The sequence below is a fragment of the Strix uralensis genome, chromosome 20, assembly GCF_047716275.1.
Source record: "Strix uralensis isolate ZFMK-TIS-50842 chromosome 20, bStrUra1, whole genome shotgun sequence".
In the NCBI taxonomy this organism is placed as follows: Eukaryota; Metazoa; Chordata; class Aves; order Strigiformes; family Strigidae; genus Strix; species Strix uralensis.
The window spans coordinates 9,402,678-9,420,398 of record NC_133991.1 but is presented as its reverse complement, the minus strand read 5'-3'; the positions used below and the strand labels follow the sequence as shown (position 1 = coordinate 9,420,398).

Here is a 17,721-nt window from a genome sequence, read left to right as displayed (position 1 = left end):
TTGTTCCCCCCTCCCCTCTCTTCCCCGCCTCGGGGCGGGGCCGCTCGACCGCTGTCGCGGAAACGTGCCCCGGCTCTGCTTCTGCAGGGCTGCCCGGGAGGAGGGGCACACCGGGGGGCCGCCCGCCCCGCTGCGCTCGCCAGGCCCGGCGGGGTCCCAGACCGGGAGCGGGGCCCCGCGGGCGGGGTTTGACCAGGGGCTGGTCCCCGGGGAAGAGCTGTCGTTGCCCGGGCGCTGCAGCGCACCGGCTGACCCTGCTGGTACGTTAAGAAATAGTACCTAACAGTGACAAAAGTTGAGCTTTTCAGCGTGTAGTACCCTTTATCCCTGCGCTGTACTACTGTGGAAGAGACGCGGGTTAAGGGAATCCTCAAAAGCAGGGCAAGAGGAGCTTATCTTCAGGCGCGTTCTGCTATCTGCAGATCTGGCTATCCCAAGTGTGGCTGCAAGGGAAAAAAAACATGTTTGGATGCGTCTTAGAAGTGAAGTCAACCACTGGAGAAGGTTGCAGAGCAAAAGGAGACAGGAAGTAGTAAAATAAACATGAAAAAGGCAATTGGATACACGATGGCTTGGAAACTGCTTTTCAAGACAAGCGGGCAATATGGAAGACAAGTGTACTAAGTCAGCAGTGGTGGAGTATGTTAGCTGGGTAGATTTAAAGAATAAAACGGTGAAAACAATTCAGAGAAAAATCTGAGGAGCAGCTAAGACCTCACAAGATGCGTGCCTGACTTGTCTTCGCAGACTTTTATTTGGACACCTTTAACTTCCAAGTGAATAGAGGTAGTCACTGGCATGTGTGGGGATTAAAGACTGAAAACACTTCAGCCTGGAGATGTGTCATGTCGCCTTAATGTAGCACTTTAACAGGTGGAACTCAGCTACTCTAATAACTACATATTTGGCACAATACAGGTTTTATAAGTAATCCTGTTTGCCACAGGGTGAGCCCCTGCTTTATTAGCCTGTATAAATAATCGTGTGGGCACACATCCTGCAAATGTGGGATACGTTTCTCGTATTTAATAGAAAATGTAACAACGAGGTAATTTAATCTTGCCTAATGGTATCTCCTTTTTCTTTTTTTTTTCCCCCCATAGTAAACCTGATAAGAGATTCATTTGTGATCTTAGCACATCTGGAGTTACACATTTGCAGGTAAAACGCTATGCAGATTTGAAATACCTTATTGAAAAAGCAGGGAACGATTTACATACTCTTCATTCGGGGGGAGGAATAAAAAGACATTTGAGATTTTAAACCTCTCTCACATTTTTCAGAAGTCATTCGTCGCTAGAGGCAGAAGCACGATGTTAGTGACAGCGCGGGACTCTGCCGGGGCCCCGGCGGAGGTGCCGCAGCCCGGGGGGCGGGAAGGGCCCGGCGGGGGCCGCCCGCCCTCCGGTCGATGCTCCGGGCCCGGGACGGGCTCCCGCCCGCCCGCTCCGAGTTGCCCGCGGCTCCAGAACCCCCATTCATGGGCACGGCCGCGGCCGGCCGGTTCCGCGGGTGCCCCCGCGCCCCGCTCGGGGCCCGTTATCAGTTATTGTACACGGATATGGATCCGCCCGGCATGCGGCGGGGGAGACCCAGGCGCTGCGGCTCTTCCGCGCTCCCACCCCTCCGGTCAGTAGCATCGCCGGGAGAGGGGCCGGGCCCCTCAGCAGCGCCCACGGACTGCCGGTGGTGACAGGACCCGCTCGCCTCATGGCGGCCGCCGCCCCCCCTCCTCCTCCTCCCGCGAGTCCCCTCAGTGGGGAGGGGGAGGGGGAGGGAACCCTTCCCCGCCGCACCGGCCAGAGGGTCCTGGAAGGAGCATAGCAGCCGCCTTCTCACCGCCGGGCTCGCCCGCGGTTTCTCGCGGGTTGGCGCTGCCGGAGCAGCTCAGAACACGGGTATGGCGGGAGGAAGGGGTGAGCCCCCGCGGCCGGTAGAAACTACCGAGCCGTGGCGCCGCCGTTTGTTCAGTAGCTGCCAGGACCTGGCAAGAGGGGGCGGAGCCCACCGAGCCGGGGGAGGGGAGGCAAGATGGCGGTGGCGGTGGCGCTGAGGTTGAGGTGAGACGCCGCGACCGTTCAGCCCCGCCAGAGCCTGCCGCCCGGGCCGCCTCAGCGCCGCGCCGTCGGTAAGGGCAGGGGGCCCGGCGGGGCGGCGCGGGGGGGCGGCGCGGCCCGGTGAGGCAGCGGGGCCTAGCGCCTCCGCTGTGAGGAGGAGGAGGAGGAGGGGGAAGAGGAGGGGGAAGAGGCGGGGGCCCTGGCCATCCCTTCCTCCTCCCTCCTCACCGGGGAGACAGCCGCTCTAGTCCCCGGGGGGAGGGCGCTGGAGCTGGGGGGGGGGGGGTCCTTGGGGGAGCCGCCGGGGGTGGAGGAGGTGGGCGGATCAGGTGTGGACTGGGGTTGGGGGGTGCCCGGTGCCCGCGGGGTTTTTTCTCCGTTTGTGTGCGGGAAGGTCCGGAGGGGACGGGGGTGGGGGTGGCCGTGAGAGATGGCCCTTGCAGGGAAGTTTTGGGAGAAATCCCAGAACATCGGCGTGTTGGGTGTTGATCCCTGTCCTATAGGTAGGAGGAGTGCAAGTTAAAAAAAAAAAAAAAAAAAAAAAAAAAGGGCCAGTTCTTCAAAATCGGACACTTGGACGCTCGGCCAGGAGTGTGTTAGATCCTGAAGATGTCCTGCTGTCAGAGCTCGCGGGTTGGAGGTGCATCGCGGCCGCCTGCTCCAGCCCCACGTTGAGGTTGTCAGTGGTGGGGAGTTGTTGCTGATGCTGACGCTGAATTATTCATATAGGACCTGTAAACATCCCCAGCTTCTGTCATCTCTGGGCTGCTGGAGGACACAATGGAAGTGGCTTTTTCTAGAATTATTCTGACTTGATGGTAAAGAACTTTGTACTTACTGATTTTTCTGTACTTCTGGGTGTCAAGTTGATTGCAGTTAGACAAGATTCTAGATGGATGTATGTACTGTTAAGATAGGCTCAAATAAGTAGGCAGTCTGAACAATCTATGTCCAAACCCTGTTTCTTCTTATTTCACGGATATGGTCTTAACAAGTGTATTACCTTTTCGTGACTGTAAATATTGGTGTAACCTAAGAATATAAAAAAAACCAGGACAGCTTATTACCACGAGAAGGGGTTATCTAGTTCAGAAGACTTGGTTTTGTGGCAGTGTTCTTGTATTATGCAGTATTTTTAGGTATAGCACTATAGTTACGAACTGCTAGAGCTCAGATGGGGATTTTTATCCTAGGCAGTATGATTTGAGGGGAAAAAAATGGTGCTATTATAAAAAACATTACTATTGTGGTAAGTAGGATGGCCATGGGCGCAGCATAAGTGCCTGAATAACTGGACACACAGCGGTGTGTCAGTGCACATGAGGACCATGCAGATCTGTTGCAATTTTGCACTGGAATTTTATTCTGCAGAGTGTTGTTATTCCTGATTAACTAAACAGTCTTGACATTTGGAAAGGAAGTATGTAACATTTGAAGTGGATTTCTAGTTAGCTGAAATCTAGTGTCTTGTGTTGGGGGATGAAAGACCTTCGTGCTTATCCCAAGGATTCAAAAGTTCAGAGGAAACAAGCCAAATACAGTGTCCCTTTTTGCGAAAGCATGGTTAATTTTTTCTTGACTTAACTTTTCTCTGATATAGTATAGGCTGCTAAGGAAAAAAAGTTCTGTTGTGCTTTATGTGCAGTATAATTTCCCTATTTGAAATACACTCTTTAATATTGGTCACTAAAATATCTAAACATGTTACTGAAACATAGGAAGGGGCAGCGTTTTGGAATCATCTTTCTGAGAGTTATAATGTGCATTTTTTAATGTGTGGAGAGGATGTTACAAGTGTCACTTCTCTCTAGCTTGTTAGTTACTGTACGAATCAATTAAAAGTAACTCTTCAGATTGAAATTACATGCACAAAATCAGAGCATATTCACTTTTCTACATTGTGCTCTTGATGATTTATTTTAAGCACAATGTCTCTTACAGCCACTTATTTTAGTTCTCTTTCTGGGCATACATGTTTTTCATTGTGATCTAAAGGGACCTAGAAAACTGAAAAACTGTGGTAAAAGTAGGGCCAGACTTTAAAACTTCCTTTCAATTTCCCCAATCTAGTCTCCTTCCACAATTCTTGTAGTTCTCTAACTGCATCTTCTGAGCTATCTCATTTCTCAGTTATAGCATGAGTGAGAGATGCTCACAGGGAAGGGAAGCTGACTCTGCTTCAATTACTGTTAAATGCATAAAAGTAACTGAAAAAATCTTCTGTATTAGAGAAATTTTTTTTCCCCCAGTATTATGTTCTTAATATTGGCATTTAACTTACTCTTTCAAAGCTGCCAGCCAAAGTTTGGGTGAAGTGTTTTATTCCTCTTCTTTTATGCTTGCCTGCAAAATGGTTTTAATGGAGGTTTTCTTGTGTGACCAAAAATACTATTTGGAGTTATCGTGTGCATAGCTACTTAAGATTTTTAACAATTGTTAAAATTGTTAAGAAGGGATCTATGCCTCATGCAGGTGCACTGCAACACAGTACAATCTTGAGAACAGACTAGTAACCAGACAGTGGTTTCATAATGCAAACAAACATTTCCTGGATGCCAGTCTTGAACTCTCCAAGTCATTTATGTTCTTTAGTCAAATCTGAATCAGTGTTTCAGATGACATGCTATTAACAGAATGTGTTACCTTGTCTCTGTACTGTAAATGTTCCAGATAAAAATTCTGACCTATGCAGGACTGCTGCCTGTAAATATTTACATTGTGCTATTTCTAAATTATGCAAATAGCCAGGAATGAGCTGAACGTATCTTCCATTTTAGTTTCTCTCTCCTTCAATGCTTCTCCATCTAGTAATGATGTTTTGTGATGTTCCCTTCCTCTTCCGTGCTAGTTCCGTGTTTATCCACCATCTGTTAAATGACTACCACAGTCTGGACCTACTGGAGCTTAAGTTTAGTGAGTTGGTGTGCATACAGAAAGCTCAGTCTTACCTTGGAGCTATGTTTCCTCCCAGTATCCTAAGAGAGATTTCTATGTCCTTGAATAGCTTCACATCTAAACCACTTGTGTAATGTTGCCACTCCCAGACTGATTTGATATGCAGTTTTTTTCTTCATGCTTAAGGAGGATGTTGGTCTATGTGGTTTTGAAGTCAGTGACTTCACCTGCTTATGATTACAAAGGGTATTGGAAAATTAAGATACTGTATTGGTACAAAGATGCATCAGCCATCTCTGAAAAATCCTATTGTTTGTAACTCTCAGCGGTAAAAAATTCAAAATTGAAATTTTTATGCAGAAGATTATCTGGACAAACTGTTGACCAGGATTTTAAAATTCTGTGCATGTGACTAGTCTTGGGTAAAACTGAAAATGAAAATACGTTCACAAAGACGGAGAGGGAAAGAACACCTAGAAATGAAAAAGGATGAGGTAAAGTATAAAATACGTTTAAATTAATACGGTGTTTCTTCTAATACCTCCCCTTGTGAATGTATGGCATCTCCTTTTGTGCCATACGTTTCTTGTGCCTTATGCTGTGCCGCACGGAAAGTGCATTTGGCTAATTCTCTTTGTAGTCTTCATGAAGTCAGAGGCACGCTGGTCCCATCGAGAGTTGAAAACAGCCGCAGTAGTGTTCCCTGGCTGCAGAGCACAGGCCACACACTCCATGTGAAACGTCTACTGGGCTGTTACTGGTGGGGTTCCTCGGCAGAACCTGGGCCTGCTTTGAAAAGCAGATGCTCTCCTAAATGGATTAAAATACATTCATGTTTCAAGGAAGACGTCTAACAAACGTGAATATAAATCAACTAGGAAACCTATTGATTCCTGTCCTGTTTGTCAGTGTTAGAAAGTTAAGCCCATGTAAGTTCATTACAAGTTCAAGTGCTGTTTGGCAAACTAGATAGGTATATTATTACAGTTCAGCTGTACTCTTCATCTCATTAATAGTAGTTCTTTGGGGAAAAAAAAAAGACAAATTAGTTCAAATAAAAAAAATTGTGTCTACTTGGTTATCCACTATAGAGTTTTGTCTCAGGTTCATATTCTTCAACGCTTGTTTCTGGTTTTATGCTAGCTTGAAATGCTGTATTGACAGAGAAGGGGTGTCTGGAAGGTGGGAATTCTTCCATATCATCAGTGTAATTTCATGGCTTGGCTTTCTTGGAATGTTATTCTGAAAACCTTTCTTAATAAATGTGGTCACTCATCTGTTCCATTAAAGCCATTATTTGTAGAGGTGCTGATGTTTCACCATGGTCTCAAAGATCAGAGTTATGCATATCTAGAACCTTGAAGTTACGTGGTTTAGGTTTTTTTTCACAGATACGAACTTATACCATTCGTAGTTCAAGATATCTTCCATTCTTTGCCTTTTTCTGTGACCAAGGGGCTGTTGTGTGAGTCTCAATTGGAGTTATCTTTTTATATATTGTTGCATTCCCTGTGAAGTAGAACATCTCAAACTTAATCATAAATGTAGTCACAATAAGGCCCTGGTGCATTTCCTGTGGAGTATCTGAACAGAACTAGGCATTGCTTTTAGGTACGGTACAAAATTTTTCTTATTTTAACCTTATTGTATTTTTAGCTAAAACCTAGGTTTGATTTTATCTGAACACAGTCAACCGAGGAGAGTGATGAGGCTGATACTTGGTTTGTCCTGAACCCATCTTTGTGGTTTCTCTTATAATGCATCATAGTTTGTGGAACTATGAGTTTAGTCAGTATGGATTAGTCAAGTTATATTTCCTTTTCCAAACCAAAGCTGCTTTAAAAAAGCTGCCACTACAGATATGTTTTTGATAATGAGTGAACTACAAGAAGAGGTTGGAAACTTAAAACTGTGAACACATAATTTCTTGTACATTGGATGATTTTACCTGCAGACTGATTAACAGTGGAGGAATAAATTTGTGTGCAGTAGCTGTTTTTAAAGTGCCTACGCCTCGCTCCAAGAGGGAGAAGCAAAAATTGTTGTTTTGAAAGAATATTTTATGTATAGTATGTGATATGTATGAAGTTCAAGGTCATCATGGTTATTCCTAAATCATAGGTGAAATGGGAGGAAAGAGGTGAATTTGAGTAAACCTCAGTGCGTTGTTGGACACTGACTCGTGAGTGAGGATGACTTGCCAAGGAAGGTTGACATAGTTCTTATCACGCTGTTTGCGTAGCATTTCTTGAACCTCTTGCATGCTACAAACTGGTATGTTGGAGGATGCTTGGGTTGGTTTCTGTTTGACCTTATAGATTTGTGGGTAAAGTTCGAATGTTTCAGTTGATGTTTCATAACCAGTCGAATTAACCCTGTGGCAGGGATGGAGCCCTTCAAAAGGGGTAAGGTAGATGTCTGGGGTTTGGGAACTGCTGCGGTTATCTCAGAAAAAAATGTCTCGCCTTGTGAACGAGAGACCTTATCTGTGCGGAGGTTGGACTTTGTAGGATTTGCTTTGGACATTCAGTTCTATAGATTTGGTTTCTGGTCTTTGGATCATGAAAATTTTTTGTGGTGTACATTAACTGCATGCTATTTGCTATACTGGAACAACCAGGAACAAGAATCTGGTATTGCTGGGAAAACTAAAATATGTTTTAAATGTCTTTAGGAAATAAGCTATCTGCTTTTCTATGATATACTTTTAAAACCAGAAAACCTTGTAAAGTTTGTACCCTTCTTTGGTTTAAATCATTGCTCAGTAGCACTTTTAGTCAAGGAAATGTCTACATCCTGAATTTCCATTTCTGAATAGAGGACATCCTCCTAACTCTTTTGGATAGTTTTGGTGTTACTGTGACCCTCTGTGGCAGAAGAGAGCTGGATAGACTCCTTCACAATCAGTAAGTGCTGTTCCTCGATAAAACTCAGGAGAGGTTTCCTCCCTCAGGGATTCTCTGTACTCCAGTGTGTTAAGAGTGTGAACTGTTGAGCGGATGCTGAAAATTTCTTATTTGAAATTTATGTGCTCAGCACCCTTTTTTTTTTTTTTTTTTTTTTTTTTGGTGAGGCAAGTGGGTAGGTGATTAGAAACTTCCTAAGATGTTAATGTAGTCTTAGCTTTTCCTGTTATGATCCCCCATATAATATAGCAAAGTTGTGTATAGCCTGGGTCTTGATATCATGTCTTAGCAACTTTTCTTTAAGCTCATAAATTACAGGAGAGATTAAAATAGAATTTCCTGGAGAAGAGTATCTTGTCAGCTGAATTTGATCGACCCCATTTTGGTAGAGCACAAATTCTATTTGTATTTGTAGTTACCTAGCAGGAGAGAGAGAGAGAAACTGTTATTTAAAGATGAAGTATAACAATGTGATCCTGAGATTTGGCAACAGTTTCATTGTAAATTGCATATGCAAGTATGTAACCAATATTCACCTTTTGGAATGGCAACAAAAATGGTTTTGAAGTACTCTTATAATACTTAATATTTAATGTTCCAAAAGCTATTTAAGTACTTTAAGGAGTTGGTAGTCTGTTAATGGAGAATCTTTTTCTATTAAAATTTGAAGTATAAAATCCTATTTGAATTCTTTAGCTATATTGATGTAGATGGAAAAGTCTTGCTAGTATAGAGTAAATGTGACATCTTGAATTGACAGCTGTAATGCTCCTTGACTTCTGTCACTTCTGTAATTGGCTAAATTAAAGTATACGATACTTCCATGTCACGTAGACTATGTCAGACACTGTATAGCATAATTGTGAGTTAATGCTTTGGACATTCAGAAATAAGATGATAGTGTATGCACGAAAAATTTCAGGGTGTGAGAAAGGTCAAAATCAGATATTTGGGCTTTTCTTAGCATCTTTTTTTTCAAATACCCCCACTGCTGTATTTATGGGTTGATTCAGATGACATTAATAATTAATGGAGAGAATGTTATTTAGTGTTACTAGTAAAACAGCCTTATAGATGTTATTTTTTTTACTGTATTTCCAGCAGGGATAGAAATAGCAATTTTTACGTCAATAACCCTGTGAGTAGAGGGAGTGCAACTACATGAGATGAAAGTTCTCAGGAATTTATGGTATATTTTAAATGTCTGTCACAGAAGAAGGAAAGGCATTTGCACATGCAGAATTGTCATGGAAAACTCTGCAGTTAGTTGTTCTCAACTTGGAGAAAATAGGTTCATTGTTTCTATTCATTCTAATAGCATATGCCCGTATGCTTTGACTGTGAGCTTCAGAGTATTCTGCAACATAAAACTGAGTGGAAAAAGATTAAATAAAGTGTGGAAGAGGTCCTGAACTTTGAGGATGATGTCTGTGTTCTGCAGAAACGAGAAGCACAGTATTCTGGAACGTGTTTAAATAGCTGTTACTTAAATTGTCTTTAATTTCAGTGTTGACCTATTAATATTTTTTGCTTGTAGTGTGCAAAGAATCTTTTATCTTTTGGGGGGTATGCCCAACAGATTTTCATACTTAGAAGCACACCTCTAAGCTTGGATGTTGCAGCTGGAATACACTTCCTTCAGTTCTTGTTTTAAAGCACAAAATCATCTTGACTCTGCTCAGGCATCAACCTTCTGGTAGGTTCTTGAATAAAAACCCTGTATCTTTTAGGATTACCTTGTCTAATGATCCTGTAGCTAATTTTCTCACTTACCATCCCATCCTATTCCACAGTACTTTGCAGAACTTTGTATAATCAGACCTGATCAGTTTGAACCCAAACTTCTTTGTCACCAAATTTTCTCATTGTTTTTCTGAATAGCCGTCATATGACTATGCTGATACTTGGATATTAAGGCAGTGACTGAAGGACTAGTAACTGTTCTTCAAGTGTCTAGTACTTTTTTAGTTAAGACTTCTAGACTGCTAAGTCAGTCCTAGCTTGTAATGGTACTGTTAATGTTCTGAGCATTGGAGCTTTAGATGGTAAGTAATACTTAGCCTTTTACTGCGTCTATTAGTTTGAATAAATAACTTTTTACATGGAGCTTGGACCCACTAAGCTATTTTTAGAAATGTGTCAGAAATGTACGTGTTAGTATTTTCTTGTGTGTGGCATATCCCCAAGATGCAAATTAGATGTTTTTGCTTGAGTGTTTGAACAGAGTTATGATTATCTGACAAAATAACAATACTACTAGGAAGTTTTGCAAATCTAGCCCTATGCTTGAATGGTTTTACTTATGTGACTCTTAACTTGTAACGTTGTGCTGTTGTATGTGAGTTGGAACATTGTGTCTTGAAGGTACAGACACCGGTCTGTAACTCATGAAATCTAGTTACTGTGGTTTAATAGGTCGGTCCTTAAATACGGCCTGTTTTGGCTTGTTTTTTTCCATGAGATTGTTTCATTACCTTTTATAAAGTGAAATCAGAGAAAGAATTATTCACAAGTATTGTCATCACACTTTGGATAAAGCCTTTCTCACCACTGCTGAAACAGTCCCTTCACTCTTCATTTTCTCGCCAGAGTAAACTTTGAATAAATATCTCTGAATTAATTTTGTGATTCATTGTAGATCCCCTGCGTAAGGCAGAGCCTTCCTTGTTCTGCCATAGTTAGTTACATCAGAGCTCAATTTACTAAAGCTGCTGATTTTAAAAACAAAATCCTCCAACTCGATTTAAGCCTTATATGACTGTAATCTAATTCTTTGCACTCTTTATATCACATGTAATTTGCTCAAAAACAGGATGAGGAAAATTCCCAAAAGGTTGTGAAATTTAATTAGCAAATGTTGGTTAAGTACTTCAAGATGGCATGAAAATTACTCTAAATGCAAAAGTGTTAGCTTGTTTAGTATATGTGAAGAAAAAATTGAGTCTACCCATGAGACTGGTCTTTTGTCCATGAAGGTGAACAAAAGAGTAGGAGAGGGGGTACTCCAGCAAGCGGGGCCGTGGCTCCACAAACAGTGAGTAGGTGACTCTGCCGTCGTCTGGCCTCTTGACCCCTTCCCTTCTGCTGGCGTAAACATTTGTGTGGCCATGCGTTGAATGGTTTTGGGGAACTGGCCTGCTAAAAATAGTCACAGTTTTTAGCCTGCTGTATTTTCCCAAGTGAAGAACCGCTATTCTCGGGCGGTGCTAGCTTTTGCCTGCTTACAGTGCTGCAAGACTTGAATGTTATTTCTGATTCAGTCATTGAGTATTTCCTGGGTAGTCTTTGATAGATCTCTTAACCTTTCTGTGACTCATTTTCCCATGTGTCTACTGAAGATAGTATGTACTTCTGCTTTTTTCTGAAGCATTTTGAGATCTGGAGATCAAGAGATATTGTTCAAATTAGTATTGCCTCATAGAAACCAAATCTGAAATTACACTATGACTGTTGCCATTATAATATCCAGTTCTAAATTATTTTTAACTTATTCAAAATTCTCTGCATATGACAAATGTAAGTGCAAACAGTAGCTTTTAAGGGGAAGTCTGAATCAGATCTGTTCAGTAGTTTGAGCTGGCCAAAGAGAAAAATATCATCATACCTTTAGAAATAAATATTGTTATATAATTTCCTTACCTGAGAAGCTCAAAGTAACATAGGGCTGAGTATCTCTTCATGGTTCCTGAAACTGTTACTCTTGTCACTGCTTTTGCTCAACAAGGTATCTTCAGACTTAACAGTTTCTTGTTTCTTTTTTGACTCTTTGCTCCTGCTTCTCCTGTAATTTTTTTTTTTTTTTTTTAGTATTATCCATTTGACACTATTGGGTTTTCCCCATCCCTTCTATGTTTTGCCACAGAGTCTGGGAATATCAGTGAAGTGGGACACTATAGCAGAATGGACTGGATTCTGAAGTACAGACCAAGAAATATTTCTTTCTGCCCCTTCTAATTGTCAGTATTCAGTGATACAGACAATTTGCCAGCCTGGTTGGCAGCTGTATGAAAGTATTCATGACCTAACTTTATCTTTGTAAGACACTTAAGGCAGAATTCCAAAGTCTGTAACAGGTCTTGCAAATGTTCATATGAGAAACCTCTGAAATTTTCAGAATAACATGAAAAGGTATGAAAATACTCATCTGAAAAATAGAATCTTGCTGTCATTGACTGAGCGAGTTGGAAGCTGTTTTCTTGTATTGTAATTTGTCAAGGGTGCTGAAAATGAAGATGAGCAGCCTCTGTTCTGACAGAGAAGAGGGAACCAGTGGAAGGATCAGCGAGGCAGAGAGTTGATAGCGAGGACCTTTAAAGGAGGATTCTGTTTGGATTTGAGTAGAGCAAGATGAAGTTTGTCATGACTAATGGAAGGATACATCAGTGAGGAAAGCCTGAATGAGGTTGTTTACAATCTACACATACAGTTACAATTTCATGCAAAAGGACAGCTGTATTTAAACATAATCTGGATGTATGGGACTTGGAGAGCTTACAGCAGGAAGCTGGCATTGCCCTCACTGACCAAGAAATAGATTGATGAAGAATCATCTGTGTCTGCTGGATATATGGGAGCAGATGCTGAAGAGAGAGGCAGATGCTTTTAGATGAAAGGTCATAAGGTTGCCTGCAGAGACATAAAAGCTGAAGTCGAGTACTTACATCCACAATTGCAGAACTGAAGTAGTAAGGGAGAGATGAGCAGAATGTTGGTGGTAGTTCTACTGGCAAATATTGGCAAAACCTACACCCACACCCCCCCAATATGCCAGAGAGTGTAAACAAGCTCATACTGTAGGAGACTGGGAGATAAGATGGGGTCTGCAGGGTATGTGGAGAGGTCAAATTAGGAGAGCATGCAGGGATATTTAAATGTCTGTAATGAGAAAAGGAGGCTTAGAGGGTGGCAATATTGTACTTCAGTGTCATTTTACCTGTTGTTGTACTACAGTGTTGATTTTTGTCTTGAAAGAAATGAGATCCTGTGCAGAATCCCCATCCTTTAGTTCCCTCTCCATTGTGTAATTGCTTATATGTAACCATGTATTTTCCTCTACTGTTACTGCCCTTATCTCTTCCTGCTGTTGTGTCAGTTCCCTTGGGGAGGAAGAAGAATGCACCACCACCACTGATAACTTAATTTTTCTCTTTTTTTCCTCTCTTCACTTCCCACCTCTCTTATTTACCGCGATTATAACCTCTAATGCTGTTTTGTTGCCTTCCTCTGTTGGCAACTCTTCTTTGATTCACTTTAAAAAAAAAAACATTATGGTGTTATGAACATGATTGTACTTGTAGCTCTCAGTAGGAGGTCCATGAGACTGAATGTTTTCATATGTATTATGTAAAACTTGTAGGTTATGAGAGAGAGAGTTTGAGTTAACGTTGTTGGATGGATGAAGGATGTTCATGCTTGTGCACTGTGCCCCCCTCCTCTGCGTCAGCTTTCCGTGTCTAGCACAGAATCTGGAGAGATGGTCAGGACCTCTCATTGCTGTTGGTTGTGAAAGTTTCTTATATCAACGAAGATTTCAAGACTAACAGTCATAACACAAACCTAACAATCTGTATGGAGAAGTAGCCTTTATAGCATCATACAAAGTGAGTGTGGATTGAACTTTTAGCACCTGGGTTAATGATCAGCTTGCAGGTTGGACCGAATATTGAGGAAATAAGGAAAAGATGTAACTTGACAACGAGAAACTAGAAAGGACCTTGAATCATGCAGTAGCTGGCCTATATTTGTGTGTGGTGATCAAGTGGTTGCTTTCTTGATCCCCTCTGTATCCTCAGATTCTTCAGATCTACCTGCCTGTGGTCAGCATGTCAGGGAAGAGAATAAGAACAGGATGAGTATTTATTGAACTTTCCCAGAATCTGGTGTACATTTTTGGCTCCCTGTGCCTCAGAACAGGTATCACAGAGCTAGAGAAAGTGTGGAAGTGGTTGACAAGGAACAGGCAAGTAGACTAGGATTCTTCAGCATAGAGAAGATACAGCTGAAGGGATATGATAGAAGTCTACAGAATCACGTGCACGATGGGGGAAAAAAGAATACGAAATAGGTGTTTGGTCTGTTCCAATGTGAAAAATAGAGCTATCAAGGGAGGGTAGGAGGTCCAGAGTGAACAAAAGCTGATGGTTTCTTATGAGACATGCCACTAAACTGTAGAACTTCTTGCAACAAGAAGTTGTGAGTGCTGAGAGTTTATACTAGTTCAGAAAACAGCTGGACAAACCAATGGAAGAGAAAGCCATTAAGAAATCTTAAACAGAAAGGCTGTGACTCAAGGAATCCCTGAGCCACAGGCTGTGTCTTGGGGAGCCACTAGAAGACTGGGAAGTTTGCTGGGAAAGTACTGGCATGTGCTCGCTAAATGCCTGCTGCTGGCCATTGTCAGTCACAGCATATTGGGCTAAAGGAGCTTTGATCAGATCCAGCATTAATGTCTTTATTCCTCACTAAAGTTTTTAAGGTGTAGCAGATGAGCATATATATAAAATCCAGTTAGTAATTTTCCACATATTTATGAAGGCTGCATATGGAGCTGGTAGCACAAAGACATCAGAAATTCATCAAACCAAGATTTGTACTTTTGTAACCTTAAATTGTTTGAGCATCCTTACACCTGGAGCCAGTTGTTTATTTAATAATAAATGTTCACCAGGCTGTGATGGAGTAGTTATCACAGTAGTAAACATTTTGTTGAGCTGACAGTTAGCTATATGCTATAGTTTTTACATCGACTTCCACAGAAATTGAGAGAGAAAAATCAAAGGTTTTCTTTTCACTGTAGCTTGGACTTAGGAATACATGTGAGTGTTCAAGTACTATAGCTTGCAACTGTCACAGTGTATATTAGCTAAAACTGCTTGCTTTGTGACACTGTTTCTTGATTAGATGGAAAGTATATGACTCAGATGTATTAAACCATCACATAGTTGGAAAAGAGGTACTCTAATGAATGCAGTATGAATGATGAAGCACAATAAATGTTAATGGTGAAGATTCTGTGTTAGAACTTGTCACTTGGATATGAATTATAGGTACTGTAGTAGATATGTAGGTACTATAAAGCACACAGTGATCTGTAGTATTGCTGTGAAAGAGAAACTACTTTTTCTTTGATTTTTCATATCTGAAAATCAGGTTTAAGAGGTGAATCTAAATTTGTCTCATTATCCTGATAGCCCAACATGTAAAGCTTGCTTTGTTTGTTGGAGAGGTGGGGGAAAAAACCCCAGCAAGATCAGGAATGATAAAATATGTCAGATAAACTTTAAGATCTGTTTGTATAGCTTGCTGTGTCTGATCCTTTCCTGAGCTGATTTTTGTCTATTGACTGTTAATGGAAAATGTAGTTCAGAAGTATAACTTTACACGTGATGTTTGCGAAAGGCTGCCGCTTAATGCGCTTTGAAATGAAGCCATCTCGGCAGGGATCAACAGTTACTTTATTTGAAGGTCTGATATGTCTGCTAGGCTCTGGACCAAAGGTTGAGAATTTGCTACAGGTCTGATAGAATTCTGTATTTAATATATAGGCTCCAAGCATTACATCTTTTGAGCTACCAGAGAGAAATGTGTTGTGTTTAAAAAATATATATATCCTGCTCTTTTGATTAGAGCCATAATTTACCTGCTCAAAGCACTGGTGGGTGCAGTGTTTAATCAGTGTCCTCTGATCTTCAGCACCTGAAACTATACACAGCTTCATAGATGCTCAGACTTTATTAGTGAACTTGACTGGATTTTTTCAGTTTTTAAAATCTTCCCCAGATCATTGTGCATTTCAGTGTTCACTGTTAATCTGTAGCTGGAGAAGACGATAGAGGCAAAGCAGTCATCGGATGTCAACTAAGCAGGATTGTTTTAAGGCTTTGTAGTATATTCAGTTTCTGGCATCCTATATGAGACAAACTATGCTGTCAATTGAAACAGTGCTGTTTTTTTTCTTTGCGACCACCTTTTTTACTACCTACTTCTGTAAAGCTGCTGTTAGATGGTAATAGTATTTTAGGGCTTGACTAATACACTGTGGTTTAATGAACTGTAGGTGGCATTGAGTAAAGCACCCCTAACCTGAACCTGAAAGTACGAAACACTTCATAGAATCCAAAAACTGCAGAAGAAATGAAAGTGAACTTCATGTTCTGCTAGAGAAATTTACTGCAAATATAGACTATTATGACCTTTAAATAAATGTTAAAAGTGACCTACTTTTCTTTTAAAATCCTCCTAATTCAACTGGTAACTGGTAAAATGATGTATTCTGACAATATAATTCTCAAATCTTTGTGTAGACAATGCTGACATGTCTCATTTTGAGCCCATTTAAGACCCGTTAACATGTTTCAGACTAGAGTAACCTATTAAATAAATACATCAGGAAAAAGCTTTTACTGGTAATGGTTGTTTTGCTTAGGTGACTATGGCTGTAATGTATTGTGAGTACATCTGGTACTTCAGTGCTTATCAGTGATCTTTTTTCCTTTAGGCGGTTTCCTAGAAACATGATTGCTTACTGGTCTTGATCTCACAGCTTTGTGAAGACTTCTTCTCTGATAATGTCAAGTTCAGGCTACCCTCCTAACCAAGGAGCATTCAGCACAGAACAGAGTCGTTACCCTACTCACTCTGTCCAGTACACCTTCCCTAGCACCCGACACCAGCAGGTAAGGAGACATGAGTGTTACAAATTTAGTAAGAGTGTAATTTGGTTGTTTGCTCTATGCCAGATGGGATTTTTTTTTTTTTTAAACCAATGTAATACAAGTTGTTCACATTTGAAAATAGTGGAGTTGCAGACCAATATGTCCTGTTGAGGAGAACTGCTGCCAGTGTTGCTTAGGTAAATAGTTGTGGGGTGGTTGGTTTTGTTTTGTTTTGCCCTCCTTTTTTTTTTTTTTTTTTCTTCTGAAAGCACTGAATTTTGCTGCTTAAAGATTATGTACGTATCTGCTTTTTTACTTGTTTTTTGACAGAAAACTGAGTTTTATAATTCTATTTCTTTATCACAGAGAATTAATATAAACTTCCTGGTTTTGTCATTGGTTTCTCATAGTTTGAATAAATTCATGGGGGAATAAACTTTTGTAGTAGTTTTGCTTTAATTTATGAATTTTTAGTCATTGTACTAAATTTGTCCAGTATAAGTGTGGCTTAGTCCGTATGAATGGATAGCAATAATTTTCCAAGAATGTGCAAATAATCTGTCTACAGTTAGTATATATTTAATATGAATGCAGTGTTCTGGGTACAAATCCTTTGAGAGACAGGGCTCTTGGGGCATTTGTTGGGTACTAAATTTTGATGGGGCATTAAGCTCCTATTAGGCCCAGGAGCATAAGAAGTGAACCCATAGTCATCTTTCCTTGCACTGTATAAGGACAATTGGGCTAGATTCTCTTCAAACTAAATGTAGTGCTTGACAAAATCTGTGTGCAAGGTGGAAAATGTGAATCTGAAGTGTAAAAACCTGTGTTACACTCTTGATTTTTTTTTTTTTTTTTTTTCTGAAGCAGCTGTACTAGTGCTTCCAGCTAGCTGTGTTCTGCTAGCCAGAACTGGAGTAATGTATTTCTAAGAATCTCCTACTTGGTCATTTCTGCCAAGCATTTATTCTGCCATCCTGTGCTCTCTGTGGCACAGTAGGCTGTGGAGGGCTAGCTTCTGGCTTTAGAACAGCTCAGGTTTCCCTTGTTTTAATGAAATTTTCCTCCTGATACAGATACTTTAGATGTTTTGTTCTACTTACGTGTTTGCAAAAGGAAATTCAAGAATTAGAGATTTTTGGCTTGCTCCGTATTTATTTTTAGATAATTTGTAAAAACTAAATGTTATGGGCATGTCGTATAGAGCTT

The 17,721-nt window shown here is 41.1% G+C and overlaps 1 protein-coding gene across 7 annotated transcripts in view; it reads left to right on the top strand.

Moving 5' to 3' along the window:
* The first annotated feature begins 2,004 nt into the window (after window positions 1-2,004).
* NCOR1 (nuclear receptor corepressor 1) overlaps window positions 2,005-17,721 on the top strand; it is a 74,487-nt gene continuing 58,770 nt past the window's right edge. For 2 of the 7 annotated variants that reach the window (XM_074890390.1, XM_074890385.1), the window contains exons 1-2: window positions 2,007-2,128; window positions 16,356-16,533. In XM_074890390.1, coding sequence (XP_074746491.1) covers window positions 16,426-16,533 — 108 coding nt within the window. In that variant the 5' untranslated portion in view covers window positions 2,007-2,128; window positions 16,356-16,425. Of the gene's footprint in view, window positions 2,129-2,786; window positions 2,876-9,437; window positions 9,555-16,355; window positions 16,534-17,721 lie in introns of all 7 variants that reach the window. The other 5 variants (XM_074890387.1, XM_074890388.1, XM_074890386.1 and 2 more) reach the window with 5 other exon arrangements.